This window comes from Acomys russatus, chromosome 6 (assembly GCF_903995435.1).
Source record: "Acomys russatus chromosome 6, mAcoRus1.1, whole genome shotgun sequence".
Taxonomy (NCBI): Eukaryota; Metazoa; Chordata; class Mammalia; order Rodentia; family Muridae; genus Acomys; species Acomys russatus.
Genome location: NC_067142.1, coordinates 24,957,194 through 24,974,302, shown reverse-complemented (window position 1 = coordinate 24,974,302; position 17,109 = coordinate 24,957,194). Strand labels below are relative to the sequence as shown.

General features: G+C 43.4%; 1 protein-coding gene across 1 annotated transcript in view; it reads right to left on the bottom strand.

Moving 5' to 3' along the window:
• The window catches only part of Slc35f5 (solute carrier family 35 member F5), a 34,344-nt gene extending 18,921 nt beyond the window's left edge, over positions 1–15,423 (bottom strand). Inside the window, exons 1-7 of the mRNA XM_051147281.1 lie at positions 15,142–15,423; positions 14,017–14,107; positions 13,746–13,887; positions 8,596–8,739; positions 6,426–6,488; positions 3,273–3,354; positions 1,602–1,792 (exon numbers count right to left, since the gene is read on the bottom strand). Of these exons, the coding sequence (XP_051003238.1) occupies positions 1,602–1,792; positions 3,273–3,354; positions 6,426–6,488; positions 8,596–8,739; positions 13,746–13,887; positions 14,017–14,107; positions 15,142–15,181 (753 nt within the window). The 5' untranslated portion in view covers positions 15,182–15,423. The remainder of the gene's footprint in view (positions 1–1,601; positions 1,793–3,272; positions 3,355–6,425; positions 6,489–8,595; positions 8,740–13,745; positions 13,888–14,016; positions 14,108–15,141) is intronic.
• Between the last annotated feature and the right edge of the window lie 1,686 nt (positions 15,424–17,109).

The following is a 17,109-nucleotide window of genomic DNA, read 5'->3' as shown; positions in this document are numbered from 1 at the left end:
GGGGGGGATGGGCTGGAGAGATGGCTCAGAGGTTAAGAGCACTGACTGCTCTTCCAGAGGTCCTGAGTTCAATTCCCAGCAACCACATGGTGGCTCACAGCCATCTATAATGTGAGCAAATGCCCTTTACTGGCCTGCAGGTATACATGTAGGCAGAGCACTGTATACATAATAATAAATCTTTTAAAAAGAAAAAAGATAAACCAGAATTTGTCTAGCATGCATAGATCGTGGGTTCAATCCCCACCAGCAACAACAGAAAATAACTAACAAGCATTGGTGAAAATAAGCACTCCGAGCTGGAGAGATGGCTTAGCAGTTAAGTGCACTTGCTGCTCTTGTAGAGGACCTGAGTTTGCTTCCTGTTACCCACAGTGCTTTCCTCAGAAACTCCTTTAACTCTAGCTTTAAGGGAATCTGGCACTCTCTTCTGTTCTCCACAGGCACATGCACACACTGCTCTCTCTCTCTCTCACACACACACACACACACACACACACACACACACACACACACACACGAAAAATAAAAAAAATCAGCATTCAGAGATTTTGTATGTGTGTGTATGTGAGAGTAAGAGAGACTGACTATCAAATCAACTTTAACATTTGTTTATTCACGCACTGTTCCTACTTTATTATCTAATTTAAATTCAACCTTGGGGGGAAATTCTCTGACATTAAAACTATGGGGCCTAGAGAGGTAGCTTAGTGAGTGAGAGTCTTGCCATGCAGCTATTTGATCTGAGTTCAGGCCCCATATTCATGTAAAGAAGCCATGCATGGCCATGCCTACCCCTGCCACAATACATTTAAAACTTACCAGTTGTGTGCATGTATGGATGTGTATATGCAGGTGTTGAGATCTAGGACCTTTTGGCTTCACATCTTTATCATGTGGAGCACACTTTGTGCGTGTGCATGCGTGCGCGCGTGCGTGCGTGCGTGCGTGCGTTAGAGCCAGGGGTGAACTGAAGCTGTCCTTGGGTGCTGTCCCTCATTGGCTGAGACAGGATACCTCACTGGCCTGGAACTCACTGAGTACACAAGGCGGGCTGGCTGGTCACTGAGCCCAGGGATCCAGTCCCTTTCCTCCCTAGCAGGGATCACAAGTGTGTAGCATCACACGCAGCTGTTTCCAGGATCCTGCAATGGAACTCAGCCCCTTGTGCTGCTCACAAGGTAAGCACTTTACCTGCTGAACTATCTCCCCAACCTTAACTTCTAATTCTTTGAAGTATGGTAAATATTTACTGAGTTTGATATTCTAACATCCCAGTGTTCCAGACAGCAGTTAAAAGAAAATAAGTCTAGAACCCTAGTAGCCTTACATTTCAATACTGCACTGTTGGCATATGCACCATCTTAAATACATAAGAAACAAACAAAACAGCAGGAAGGCTCAGCAGGTAAATCACTGCCATGCTAGCCTGACAACCTGAGTTCAGTCCCCAGAAATGTGGAAGGACATAAGTGACTTCCTCAAGTTGTCTCTGACCTCCACACATATGCTGTGGCAACCCCTCCCTCCACTCCCATAACAGACACGAACAACAAAAATAAGCCTGAAAAAGACAAAAGCAAAAAACAAAAACCACCTACCACAAAGCAAAAGAAAAAGCTAATCTTTGCTACTTGGGTTGCAGTCAGTTTCCCTACAGTCCTCAGTATGGACTCTTGATCTTTCACAGCAGGATAAGACATTCGAGACAACTTGGCCTCTAATGCATGGCTTGATGGAAGCTGTCGAATCTCCATGATATTGCTGAATCTGACACGGGACTTCTTGGGAGCTAAAATAATAAACATTATTATGTTTATTAAACATAATATTAAATGTACCATCATAGCCAATAAAAATTAAACTGTAATTTAATGATAAGTGCAGACTATTTTGTTCATGTATGATCAAAGTCAGACAATTAAAAACACTAGTTATATTATTACCTAGGGCAGCTTTTCTCAGTCAAATGAGCTAATGGGAAAAAAATCATTTCATCTATGCAATGTTTTAAAGAGTTTAAATTAGGGTGAGCAAAATGGTTCAGTGAGTAAGACCTACCACCAAGCCTGGTGACCTGAGTTTGATCCCCCAGAACCCACATGATGGAAAGGCAGAATTGACTCTCGTAAGTTGTATTCTGATATCTATATAGGCATGCAAACAAATTTTAAAAGTAACTTTAGTAAGTTTAAAGAATTTAAAATTTAAAGAATTTAAAATTATTAAAATTCCAACAAAAAGGTTCACAGCTATGTATATACACAGCCACCTCGTTCAAGATTTTACTATACTTACTATTTTAGCATTTACAGTAAAACATTTGGATTATTCTTCATGGCTAGCAAATTTGTGAGAATTATTTTCCTAGGCAAGCACTCAGAACGTTATTCTACAGTCTCATGCCTTGCAAAAGAAGTAAAAGATGAACACTGTGCCTTACGCTGTGGCTGACATTCTGAAAGAAACTCACAGAGCCAGACAGTGATGGCACACGCCTTTAATCCCAGCACTCAGGACGCAGAAGCAGGTGAATTTATGAGTTCAAGTCTAGCCTGGTCTACAGAGTAACTTCCAGGACAGCCAGAGTTACACAAAGAACCCTGTTCTGAAAACAAAATAAACCCCCCTAAACACAAAAAACTCACACAACTAGCAAAATTCTTGAAATGTTTGTAGTATATTTGGGTATTTGAGGACACGTTTATGAAAATACTGCTCATTTAAATGAGTAAATAAAAAGCATATGTATACATAGCAGGAACTGTGACTCTTTTGAGAGTAGTTGACTGGCTGGACTCCTGGGTCCTACTCCGCAGTACTGAGTAAACCAAGCATGACAGTACATGCCTATAATTCCCAGCCTTCAGGATGCAGAGATAGGGGGACCAGAAGTTCAAGGTCATCCCTGGCACATAGTAAAGTTGAGGCCAGCCTAGACTGCATGAGATCTTGTCTCAAAGGAACATGAACAAATAAAATTATATATGTATATTCATATGAATAATATATATGTTCAATGAATATATATTCATTTATATGTGGTGATGATAAAACCATGGATCTTCCTGGTATTTTCAAAGTATTTTCAATTAAATTAATACAGGAATTATATTTTATCTGATTCAAATCCAGTCAAATTTCAGAAAAACTGAGGCCATGTCAAACCCCATACAAGTCAAGACACTACATGAACCCTGTGAGGCCACAGTGGCTTAAAGGAAGCTAAATTTCCATTTACTCTCAAGAATGGAAACCTCAGCTTGACTCACTTTTTTTGGTCCCGCTATTTGTGCTCTCGAGCTTCTCACTTGGAAGATCATGAAACTTCACAGGAACATACAGAGGTTCACTCTGGAACACACGCAAACAGAGACAAACATAAGCAGCAGAAGCCAACGTCATCTATTAAGCATGTCAACACAAGAACTGTGACAACATGGCTGCTCCCCAGCACACCTGTCTAGTCAGCACCACTTTCCCCAAAGACTTGGAAAGGAAGCGCAGCGAGTCCACACAGGTACAAGGACACAAGACTCATATTAAAGTAGAAATGTCAGTTATGAGACGGCTCAATAGGCCAGAGTGTAAACCTGTGTAACCCTGACAACCTGCGCTCAATCCCTGAAACCCACAGTGGAAGGAAAGAACCTCTCCATGCCCTCATTGATAATAGTTAATAAAATAAAATAACATGTAAAGTTTGGAAATGAAAAATGGTATCTTGGGCACATTCTGAGGACTAATACCTTACGTCATAAAAGCAAGCCTCTCTTAGGCAACAGACAATGTTCTGCCTCTTTTCATTCTCCACATACGCACATAGGCCACAGCGTGCTGGAGGAGCTGCACACATGACCTCCCTGCTGCCTGGGTGGCTGGGGAGTAAGGAGTGTGGAGCCAGCCTGTGTAATGGCCCTTGCCCCTCCCCCCCACACACACACCAGGACAGAACCCTCTGAGCACTTCCTAAACAGGCACTGCTCTAAGTCCTATGAATAACAGTGAGTAATGGAAGCTCTTCCCTGTATTCATGCAGTCTAATGAGGAAGGTGTCGAGGCCTGCTCTTTTTGACATAGCTGCAGCCATTTCTGTATTCAACTTCCACTTTGTTTATAAGGTGAAATTTAGTTCAATTTCTTTTTTTAACATTTCAACTGTGCTTCCTAGAAGTAGTTACTCATAGCCGACACTACCATCCCCTGCCAGAGGGTCAGGTTAACCTTCACTAGATGATTCAATGGTGCCATAATCCATACTCTGTTATCTACCCTCTGGCTGCACTCTTGTTATCTACCTACTTGGTTTCACCTTGGATGTCCTCTGAAAGACCCTACCCACCACCTCACTTGGGACCAATCAGCTTAAAGGTTAGCTGATAATACTTTGAATAGTAAGCCAAAAATACAATATTGCTTTGAATGCTAGCCAAAATGTGTTCCTGCCCCTCACCTTGTCCTTTACATTTGGTTTCTATAAAAGGACTTCCCTGAAAGCAGGTCCATGTCACAGTTAAGCTCCTTTCTGTGGCCCTAACAACAATCAGCTTGGAAAAGGTGTTCAATAAACCATCAATATCTCACTGAGATTGGTGCTTGAATGGTTTGTGTGGCAATTCTTGTACTACAACAGGAGGCAGTTAAGGGACAGATAATCAAACATAGTAGATCTATATTTGTCGAATTGTTTTACTAGACCATTTGAGGGGGGATGGGGTACAAGACGTACAGGTCTATATGAGTACAGGTTTGGGGGCCAGAGGTCAGTCGCCATTGCTGCTTTTCAGGAGCTGGCCACATGATTTTTGTAACTCTCTCTCATCTGTTAGGCTGGCTGGCCACTGAGCCCCAGCATTCTTCCTGCTCTCTCCCCTCAGTGCTGGGATTACAAATTCCTGCCACCACCCCTAGCTTTTTATGTAGGCTGTGAAGACGGAACTCAGGTGTTCATGTTTGTGTGGCAGGGACTGTACCAAGTGAGCTACCATCTGAATCCCAAACCAACAAGTCTTGAAAACATTTAAATGAATGAAGAAAGGTAGGGGCAGGGGGAAGAAGGAATGCTGACTAGTTCTTTCTATTCACACAACATGTCTAAGATTTCTTTCTCATTGGTCCTCAAAATAAATTTAGAACTCAGATATTTTAGAGGAACTGTCCTCGAAGCAGAGCTACAAAAACAACTAAGCAACAAACAAAATTTTGCTCCAAGACCCAAATGCCTTGGCATTTTTACAAATGTTGTTATTTAAAGCATAATTCCCCCAAACTTCCTCTTTTTCAGATAAAATTTATAAAAATTTCTTTGATCTCTCTTTTAACTCCTGGCACAGAACAATGACAACACAACCTATTCAGACAGCAAAATATATTCAGTAAACTAAGTCAATGAGATCTAAAAATTGACATGGTCTTTTTGCCACATGTAACTTTTGTTTGTTTGTTTGTTTTTGTTTTTCAATGCAGGGTTTCTCTCTGTGTAATAGAGCCCTGGCTGTCCTGGACTTGCTTTGTAGAACAGGCTGGCCTTGAACTCACAGAGATCCACCTGCTTCTGCCCCCCAAGAGCTGGGATTAAAGGTGTGCACCACTATACCCAGTACCACATGTAACTTCTTATTACAACATTTGGCCTAGACAAATTTGACTTATCTAGTCTAGAGACAAAAGAAAAAACCATTAGACTAGTCAGTGCCTTGTACCCTGAACAAGACAGACGATTTTACATTATCTTGTTGATGCTTAAGACCTCAGGGAACAAACAGCTTTTTCTCTGTGTCTTATAGTTTTCACACTGACCACACGATGTAGCTGAAACTCAGGACAACAAACACCAACAATAACAGAAGGAAAATATATTTTTAAAAAAAAGTTGTATTAGAAGGACCAGAGAAATAGCTCAGCAAGTAAAGGCCCTTTTCAAACAAGCCTGATGACCTGAGTTTGATCCCCAAAACTCAGATGACGAAAATTAAACGACTCCTAAAGGTCGTCTTCTGACTTCCGCACAAACATACGGCATACATATGCACATACAGACACAGACAAAATACCTACATAAATGTTAAAAACAAGCAAATAAACAAATAGTGTATAATAAGTGAATGAACATTTGTCTGTTCTCAGTGTGGAGCACCAATTCTTGTTTCCAAATGGTAATAATAATGAGCATTAAGTTGAAAGTTAGTAGAGACACAGGCCTGGCCTGGCTTTATTATTTTCCTTCTGTAATGAGGTCCGCCCCCCACCTCCTCAGAGGCAGCTGACCTGCTTACCCCTAGGCCCTCAGTCTCCCTCAGGAAAGGATGTGTCCAAGCGAGTCTCTCCGAGAACACACAATACTGAGCTGTGTCTCACATAAGCAGGGTGTAATCAGGCTGTCTGGGCTCTTCCTGCTATGGCTGAATGGGAAAGGCAGCACTTACCAAAGAACTACTCACACTTGTATCTGTTGTGCAAGCAGCAAAGTAACCTTCAGCATCTGTAAACTAAATTTGGAGAATAGGACATCAAATCATGGAAACGGAGGATCACACCCAACTACTCAGACAAACAAGAGTGCAGAATAAACTGATGCAGCTACCCACTGTTCTCAACAACAGCAGCCACCGCCAAGGGCACAGCCATGCACAGTAGAGCTCATCATCCTGTCTGTCCTGATGAAGGAATTGAGGCTGGCTATTTCATCAGAGCCTAGATTAAAGCCTCACAGAGTCACCTAAGGCTAAAGCTCAAGTCCTTTTCATTACACTACTGAAATATTTCAGCCATGCAGGGAAAGATGGGTGAGCTAGTGAAAGAAGACGCAACCCTGCAGGACTGTCATGAGACTAGGGCTAAGCCGAAGCAGACTTCTCAAACAAGAACTGGTGCTCAGCACTGACAAGAGCCCAGGGACTGGCCACACTCTAGGAGCTACTTCATACTGTGAAAGTATGATTCCACTTCATAACCCCTGCTACTCTACCAAGAAAGTCCTATTTAAGCCCACGCAGACTAACAGAAACAAACAGAAAATTAGATCATGGTTACTAGGGCCTAGGGAAGGCAAGACCAGGAATGTTCCTCTCTTTGCTGTGTTCTTTTGTTTGTTAGGTTTTTTTTGAGACAGAGTTTCTCTGTGTAGCCTTGGCTGTCCCGGACTTGCTTTGTAGACCAGGCTGGCCTCGAACTCACATTGTTCCACCTGCCTCTGCCTCCCGAGTGCTGGGATTAAAGGCCTGTGCCACCACTGCCCGGCCTCTCTTTGCTGTGTTCTAATCAAACTTAATTTAGAAGAATATTTGAGAGGCTAGAGAGGTTAGAGGCTCTTGTTTAATGAGCATTGAGTTTGTGTTTAGAATAATAAAAAGTCCTAGAGATTGACAGTGCAAAGCAAATGCACTTAGTGCCACTAAACTGTACATTTTTTTAAAAAAAATGACCCAAATGATAAATTTGATATTACATCTACTTTGCAATAATAAAAAGAGAAGGAAATAGCTAAAATTTGATGTTATGTATATTTACTACAGGCCTGGAGAAAGAAAATTAATTTTTTAAAGAATGAATAGAAATAACAGTTTTATACCCTTCCTTATTAAAAATATAAGGTGTCTATTACATGGGAGATAAGTTGCTACATAACTACCATATTTATCAACACTGTAAATGAGCACCTTATAAAACATCAATAAAATGATATCATTTGATTAGCCAAATACCTGACATCTTGAAATAAAAAAAAAACTTTCATTTAATGTAAGACCTGAATTGTTTCTTTCTATAGTTAACTTATAGCTAATTGCATGGTTCATTCCATCTGAAAATGACTAAGACATCAGATGTTGTTCTTATGCCTGTTCTTCATCCTCTCCATAGAAGCTGATGTGGCTGCTTCAGCAGTACTGACTGCTGAAAGGTATTAGAGGAAAAGAGACAGAAAGTATCATGCACTTTTGATTCCTCACAAGATACTCTGCTGACAAGCTCGAAGAATGTATTTATATTTTAGACATGAGCTAAAGAGGTAAGTCAATGCTTAAAATTGTTTGTTCCAGAACCAGGATAGGAGATCATATCTCAGAGCCCATTAACAAGCAAGGCTTCGTATAAATGCTTGTTAACTCGAGCTCTGTGGAACTGGATACCTGATTCTGGCCTCTGTACATGCACACCTGCCTGCACACACACCTCTCTCTCTCACACATGCACACACACACACACACACACACACACAAAGAAATGAAATAAATCTTAAAAATAAAATAAAACTTTGCTCACAAATAGTTTTCGTTTTTTGTTTTTGGTTGGTTGGTTGTTTTGGGGTTTTCATTTTTTGTTCTGCTTTGTTTTTTGAGACAAGGTTTCTCTGTGTAGCCCTTGCTGTCCTGGAAATTCCTGTGCAGACCAGGCTGGACTCAAACTCAGAAATATGACTGCCTCTGCCTCCTGAGTGCTGGGATTAAAGATGTGTGCCACCACAGTCCGACTTTTTCTATATTTTACCATCACATACTCAAGTGAACAACTTTAAAAAATCTGTCGTTAAGGAAACTGATACACCACTAAGGTTTGAAAAAAAATAATAACTAATAGACAAAATGTAAAACTTACAAAAGCAGCAGGCTTTCCTCGAAATCCTCTGGTACATTGTTGCCTCCACGGCTTCCAAACAATGAAGCCCAAAAGGTACAGGACAAACAGGGAGGTTTTCGCGAAGGTGCTGAAGAATGGCTTGTTGTACTGCGTGAAGACGTACTGTAGAGGGAACCGGTACACACAGCCTTGAGAGGTTAAAAATCCTTCTGCCCATCCCCATCTTGTCAGCTTTAGCTCTTTAGAAGTCCATGTTGAGCAGGAAAGACCAAAGAGATAAAAAATGCTTCATATTCATCTCTGAACACTGTGTGCGCCTTGCTTATCACGCTGTGTGTAACATCGTCAAATGAGCAACAGCAGCCATATAAAAAAGATGGGGGGCGGGTAATTTCAATACATCTACTGGAAACATTATGCAAAAATATCTGTATTAGGGGCTGAAGAAAACTAAAGCACTAAATCTGTGCTCTTGAGGAGACACTTATACGAAGACAGGTGCTCAGCACCACACAGGAGGTTCAGGGTGCCATGGAAGTACCAAAAAGAAAAAAGACAGGTGTAGGGTTATGGAAGTTTCCCAAGAGGTGTGTGTTCTCTCTCTCTCTCTATACACACACACACACACACACACACACACACATATATACATATATATACATGGTGCATGTATAGTGTCATGGGTGTAGGTGTGGGTGTGGGTGCATGCTTGTGGGTAGTCATGTGTACACATGCATACGGAAGCCAGAATACAAGCCCTGGTGTCATCTCTCAACACATCGTTTGTGTGGGACTTGGACTCTCACTGGCCTAGAACTCACTAAGCAGACTAGGTTGGCCGTTGTGTACTAGGGGGTCTGCCTGTCTCAGCTTCCCCAGCACTGAGATTGCAAACACACATGGCCATGGTCTCATCACCACACTTGGCTATCAAAGCTGTGTGTGAATGGCTGAAGAAAAATCAGCTCATGCAGAAGAGATGGCATGAAGAAAATAAAGCAGATTGTCATATAAAAAACAATACAATTTTAATATTATTACGAAACTATTTTTAATCTGTAATTTTCTTTTTAATGGTGTGAAAACTCACCATACTTTTATTTTGTCTCCTAGGAAACAATAACAATATCAACAAAACCCAGTCCTATGCACCTAGAAAGATGACAAGTCAGGAGAGATAATCACTCCACAGCCCCGATGGTGGTCTGGACTATTTCCCACTTAGGGAACAGTATCTCTTAGGGGCAAAGGTCAAATCTGGGGATGGGGAAGAAAAATACACAAGATGAGCCTGGGGAGCATCTTGAGCCAGATAGCAAACGAGATAAGGCTGAGGTGGTGTGAAAAGGATCGCAGAGTCGAGCTGAAGTGAGTCCTGCTAACGAAGGTTACGGCGGTTTAAGCTTGAAAACACAGTGCCTGCAATGGCTAGAGATACATACCAAACATATAAAATATGCAAACCCGTGAGCTACAGTGGTTCTGAAAGGGGTTTGCTGGTAGTTAGCACTGGAAGCTCCTCATCACTGTCCTCAGGTAAAAGAAGGACTAGTCGCAAGATTTATTCAGTATTTTATATACGACCCACATACCGGGATGACCCAACAGTACTTGCACAAAAGTTATCACTACAGAAATTCCAGCTTAAAAATACAGAAAGAATGGTTCTTAGAAGAATCACCCTTTTGCAAATGCTAAAGAAATAATCTCTCAGAACAATCATCACACAGATATCCAAGTATTATCTAAAGGTTGGTGAGATTTATTATTTTAATTGCTTATTTTAAAAGAGAGAGGGGGGAGAGGGAGAGGGAAAGGGAGGTGGTGGTGGTCAGACAACACTTGTAGGCGTTGGTTCTCTTGGTTTATTACATCCATCTCTGGGATCAAACTCAGGTGGTTGGGCTTGGTGCCACCCATGTCTCTCCACTGAGCCATCTCACTGACCTGCTGATGACCTGTATACTACTTAAACTGGCATCACCCAAAACAGCCGTGCAGCCATTATATGCCTCCTATCCTGATGTCAGAGAATATACCCAATATTATCAAGATACTCTTACCTAAAAACTGAACCTCAATCAAGACTTTATAGCCAACTACATTTTATATGTTGTGAGAGTACAAGCTAAATGATAGGACAAGAAAGCAATCAGCAAGACCAAGGAGGTGATATGTCTCATAGGACAAATGACCTAGTTTCTCCAATAGACAGAGGAGAAGAAAAAGAGGAGTGGCATACACGTTAATGGTACAATAAAAGCAGTGTGGATCTTTGTGTAGATCCTAACTGGTGTGTGTGTGTGTGTGTGTGTGTGTGTGTGTGTGTGTGTGTGTGTGTGTGACCTTGATATATCAAGAAAAATGTGAGTATGAACTGGTTATCATGTGATTTTAATGAATGTTAGTTAATTTTGTTAGATATACTAATAGCAGTGGTTATGTTTTTTAAATAAAAGCAATGTGTTGGGGCTGGAGAAATGGCTCAGAGGTTAAGAGCACTGTCTGCTCTTCCAGAGGTCCTGAGTTCAACTCCCAGCAACCACATGGTGGCTCACAACCATCTAAAATGAGATCTGGTGTCCTCTTCTGCAGGTGTACATGCAGGCAGAACACTGTATAGATAATAATAAATAAATAAATCTTTTTTTAAAAAAGCAATGTGATTTTCAGTGTGAGATAAATAGAGAAGAAATTATATACTGAGAATTTTCATAAAATACTCCAGGAAATGTGTTATGAACATGGTTGATGGGATTAGAAAGACTAATGGCTGTTAAAATGATGAGTCATGGGGATTTATTATACCATTTTAGTCTCTCCTTTTTAATGTGTATGTGCCTCTCATGTGTCTGTGGTGTGCGTGTGTGTGGACAGGTGTCTGTGTAGATGTCTAAAGCAGACATCAGGTGTCTTTCTCCATTCCTGTCTACTTTATTGAACCTGTAACTTGCCAATTCCAGATAGTCTACCTAGTGAGCGTGGCCCTGGGATCCTGGGCCTCTGACTCCTAAGTGCTAGAATTACAGAAGGCCACCCTGCCTACCTAGTGTTTATATGGGCTCTAGTGACCCACACTCTAGTCCTTCTGTTTATGGAATAAACACTTTGTCTCCAAAGTCTGACATGCTTACCTGCCTGAAGATTTAAACCTGCTACATATGATCTAACATAACAGAATTATAAGCTTTTTTTCACTAAATCATTAAAAAAATGATATCTAGCTTTAATGAGGTATAACTGACAAATGAAAACCACCGTGTGTACAGTGTGGCACTCACACAGTACCAGCACTTAAAGGAAATTGCCTGGGCTACACTGTGATTTCCAGACCAATCTGCATGACACAGGGAGAACCTGTCAAAAGAAAATACTAAAAACCGAATAAATAAAAACCATCCTAAAATATATTTACTATATACAATTTATAGGTTCAATACACGCATAGATTGTGAAATAACTGTAGATGCAAGTTGGTGGAACTTTTTTAACCTTTAGATATAGATTTCTAAAATATAATTTAATCAAGTGCTTTCTTGTTCTAAATCCTTCCTTTTGGTGGGGGTGGGCCCGGAGTCAGAGTCTCATGTGAGCCAGAACTCACCATGTAGACCAAGCTGGCCTGGCCTGGGAACTCACAGAGATCTACCAGTCTCTGCCTCCTGAGCACTGGGATTTAAAGGCATGCTCCACCATGCCAAGCCATGTTCTAAAGCTTATTATCTGATTTTTAAAAAAATCATTTAATGCTGAAAAATCTAAAAGTTGTGTTTCTCTGAAGCAAGACTATGGAATGTTAATCTAAAAGATTACAAGAGTTTTCAAGTAAAAGTCAAAGGGTCTGTGGTATTCCAGAGCCTAATCCCAGAAGGGCAAATTTTATTTACTTACAAGATATAAACTCAACTATTTACTTAGCTGTGATGTGAGACCTAGCACATCAAATGGCCTGTTCTGACACTTAAATCCATTTTATAAACATAAATTTCCTCTTGGATATTTCCTTATGACTGCAATATGTGAGCCCTTTGTGATTAGGTCTGAAATAAAGGCTGTGATAGTGAGATGGCTCATGGGTAATGGCCCTGGCTGCCAATCCTAATGACATGAACTTGACCCCCAGGCCCACACAGAGGAAGGGGAGAATGACTTCCACAAGTTGTCCTCTGATTTCCACATGGGTGTCACGGCACACACATGGGATAGGGAGGGGGCACACACACTCTAGAGAGTAAATGCATTAAAAACTATAAGCAACAAATTGTTGACTTCTTACAAAGATCACCAACCAAACAGAAGTGTACAAATACCAAGTAAAATTAGCTTATAACATCAAAGTGCCACACTACTACCAAGGAGACATCAAGTAACAAAAAGCTTAACTGAAGCCAATCACACACTGTGAGTTTCATAAAAATCTGTGAACAAGCAAACACATAAATGTGGATTGACCAATGTATGCAGGTGGGAAGCAGTGACTTGCACATGAAAAATCTGATGACTCGTGTTTACTTTTCCAAGAACACCTGCTTTTTCAAATTTATTCGTGTATACAAGCACTCCACTAAGCTGTACAGTCAGACCTTTACTTTTTACTGGTTGGTAAAAGACTGTACTTCAATGTTTCTTCACTAAAAAGTAGTATTTGTGAAGAGAAGAAATAAATTCAATTTTTATTTTAAAAAAAAAACCACCTTTACGTAGTAAGAAAATATATTCTGAGTAATGTTCCGTACAAATGTAAGAGAACAGTATGTAGAACTGTAGAAATTACTCCATGGTTCAAAGAGCTTACTGCTCCTTAGGAGTCCAGTCCCAGCACCCATGTTGGGCAGCTCACAATTGCATCTGAGTTCCAGGGACTCAGATGCCCCCTTCTGGCCTACATATGCATGTGCATATGCATGTGCACGCACACACACACACACCTTTTGTAACTTCAGGAAACAACAAAGAGCATCATTTCAATTTTCACCTAAAATGACATTAATTCAGTACCAAAGAAAAGCCAAGAACTCAACAGTACTTAAGACGCTGATGTTAGAAGCCTGAGACACTGACGGGGAAAGTACAGGTTGACAGTAAATGGTATAGTATAGAACTGTGAAATACTATAGGTCAACATTAACTCTACTGCAGTGCAACATCGTTGGTGGAGAAATACATACCGAGGTGAGTTCTGAGGACGCCACCCAGATCACATCAACCAGCAGGAGAATTACTATCCCCAGGGCCATTCGCCTGCGCTGACTGAAGCCGCTGCTCTGGGAATTCACACGGTTCATGATAAACACACAAACCATTTGCAGTCTGTTAATTTAGAAAACGGAGAGCTCATCAGAGTGTCTTTTAAAAGGGCTGCGAAAAAAATCAGAAAACCGGTACAAGAAAACAGGAGACATTTGCTCATCTGTGCCCAGGGTAAAATGTAGAATTTACCTCGCTGCCAGGGCTACTCTGAGATCCTCCAATGCAATGCCTGCAAACCTGGCAGACCTCAGCCTAAATGGTGGCGAAGAGCTCAGTCCACCTAAAACGACATCACAGAAACGACGCTCAGGAAAATTTCAAGTGTAAGATGGCATCTTTTTTTTACTCTTCACCTTCAAAGGCTACCAAAGTGTGCTCAGCATAAGCCACAGTCGCCTGCACATGTAGCTCAGTAGTATAGTGCTTGCCTAACATGCATGACTTCCTGGGTTCCATCCCACCCACACCCCAAACAGGGCACAGTGGCACCTGCCCATAATCCTGGCACTTGGGAAGTCGGGGGGTGGGGGGGGGGAGACAGGAGAATCAGAAGTTCAAGGTCAGTCGGAATACACGTGAGTTCAAGGCCAGCATGGGCAACATGAAACCACATCACAAAATAACAACAACAAGCAAACAAACAAACACCCAGGCTGGGAGTGTAACTCAACTGGTAGAGCATGCTTATAGCCCTGAGTTCATTAGCAACACCACATAAGCCAGGTGTGGCGGTGCATACCCATAAAGTAGGAAGGTAAGTTCAAAGTTATCCGTGGCTACCAAGTGAGTTTAAGGCCAGTCTTGGATACATTAAACTTGCCCCCTACCTGACACCCCTCCAAAAAAAAGAAAAGATAGAAAGAGGCCCTGGGTAACCAGATGGTTAAAAAAAAAAAGAGCAACATTCAACATATGGCGCATTAAAGAGTGCCATAAACAGATCCTCGAAGTCTCCTAAACACAACTCTCCGGACTCTCCTTTCAGGACACCCTCCCCCTGGCAGTCTAGATACGACACGCAGGCGCGTGGATGAGAAAGTGTCCTTATCCTCCCCCAATCTCCAGTGGATTCAGCTCGCTCACAGGAAGTGATGTGCAAGGTTCCACTCACCTCACGTGAGGACGCGGATCCTCTTCGCTCCCCACCCACCCAGTCACTACTCCCCAGCTGCAGTCTGAGAAGACGGACAGAAAACAGCTGGGACAGGGAAGCCTCCCCTTCGGGGAGGAAAACCAAGCGTGTCGCCTCGGGAGGGGTGCGAAGACTCGGACAGGTCCTCCACGGCCGGCCGCGGACGCCGGCCCACCGCCTACCTGGCCTTCCTGCCCCTCGATGGAGTCGTGGCGGCACCATGAGCGGCCCCGGCCAGGCCCGCCGCCCAGCTCCGCCGCCTCACACCGCACACGCAGACCCCAGCATCGCGCCCCGCGCGCGCGCAGCAAGCCCAACTTCAGAAGCCGCGCTGGCCCCTCGGCGCCTGAGACGCGAGCTGTCAGTCCGGCCAGCGCTGGGCACCGACGGAGGGGAGTGACCCAGGCCACCGAACGGTGCGCTGGCAGCGAAAGTCCGGGAGGCCCGGATCGCAGCCGCGGCCCAGGCCCCGCCCCCGGCCGGTCAGCCAGCCAGGCCGCGCCCATTGCTGGCCAAACGAGCCCCGCCCACTGCTGGCCGGCCAGCGGGCCCCGCCCCCTGCCGGTCATCTAGCCAGTCCTCCCCGCCCCCGAGACCCACCCCCACCAGTTAGCCAGATCAACCAGTCAAGCTCCGCCCCTGGACTGCGAACCTGGCCGCCGGTCCGGGCAGAGAGGCACCGCTCCAGGCCCCCTGGACTCCACCTTGCAGATTCTAGGCCCCCAGCTTGCCCACCAACCAGGCGACGCCCTCGCCATAACTCAGTGAGTGAACCAGCCAAGCTCCACCGTCAGTTCGTCCATCCCGGCCCCTCCCGTGGTTGACTAGCCCTACCCTAGGCCTGGGTGGGTCAGCCCAGGGCCTCGCCCCCCAGGCAGGCCCCGCCCCGGCCCAGGCAGCTTCTGCGGCCCCGCCCCCTGGCCCCGGGATTGCAGGCGCGAGGGTTACGTCACGCTGGGCGCGACTTCAGACGTGCGGAAGGCTGTTTTCCAGGATGGTGTTGCGGTAGTGTGGACTCCAACGGCTAAGCAGCCTTCTGGCTTAGAGACGTGCTGGTGACGCGAAGAAAAAGAGATGGGAGGAGAGCGGAGGGAAACGGGCGGGTGGGGGTGTCTAGCGGAGAGTCCAGCCCTGGCAAGGCGGCCAGACATCCCCACAGCCCCACCCTCAAGCGAAGACTGGCCGCTCCGTTTCCTCCAAAGTTTAGGCAGCTTATTCCAGTAGCCCTTTCTAAAAACGACAGGCGAGTGGCTTGGCGGGCCTTGGATTCCTGGATCTTTTTTGACCGACCGTAAACTAAGTCTTCATTCTTGGTGTTAGAAGTTGTGTAAGCCAATTTATTCATCTCTCTGGCCCTCACTTTCTTTATTTAAAAAAAAAAAAAAAAAAGCACAGGATCATGTCAGTGCCTCGGATGTGTGTTTACAACTGTTCTACACATGCTATCAAATAGAATGGAATCAAATCAGCCTGTGACATATAGGAAGACCTCCACAGACGTTAGCCTGATTGAAGTGTAACTTTGGTTTGGTTTGGTTGTGCGTTTTTGTTTTTGTTTGAGATAGGGTTGTTCTGTGTGTAGCCCTGGCTGTCCTGGACTTGCTTTGTAGACCAGGCTGGCTTTCAACTCACAGTGATCTGCCTGCCTCTGCCTGCCTAAGTGCTAGGACCAAAGGTGTGTGCTATCATGCCCCACTTTTGTGTTTATTTTTAAGTAACCTTGAAGCTCCCATAAAATAGAAAAGTTGGCCAGCAACCTGATTTGCATTTAGAAAACAAACAGGAGACGTAAAGCTTCTATAAACAGAATTGTATTGTTAGCATTTTTATCAAATGAGGCAAAGAAATAAAATTTCTTGCTCATGGAATCACAATGTGGTTCATCCTTTCTCGTTTAACTTTTTGTCTACATAGTCTACTGACTAAAAATAAGATGAACATTTTGTGATCTCGTCAGATCCTAATAAACTGGCATCGAACGCTTCAGTTATTGAGAAGCCCACTGCTGGAGCAGGAAAGATAACTCAGCGGGCAAAAGTCCTTGCTGTGCAAACACAAGGTCCCAAGTTCAGATCCCTAGTACCATTGTAAAAAGCTGGGCTTGGTCATGTGCACATTTGTAGCCACAGCAGCATGGGAGACAGACACTT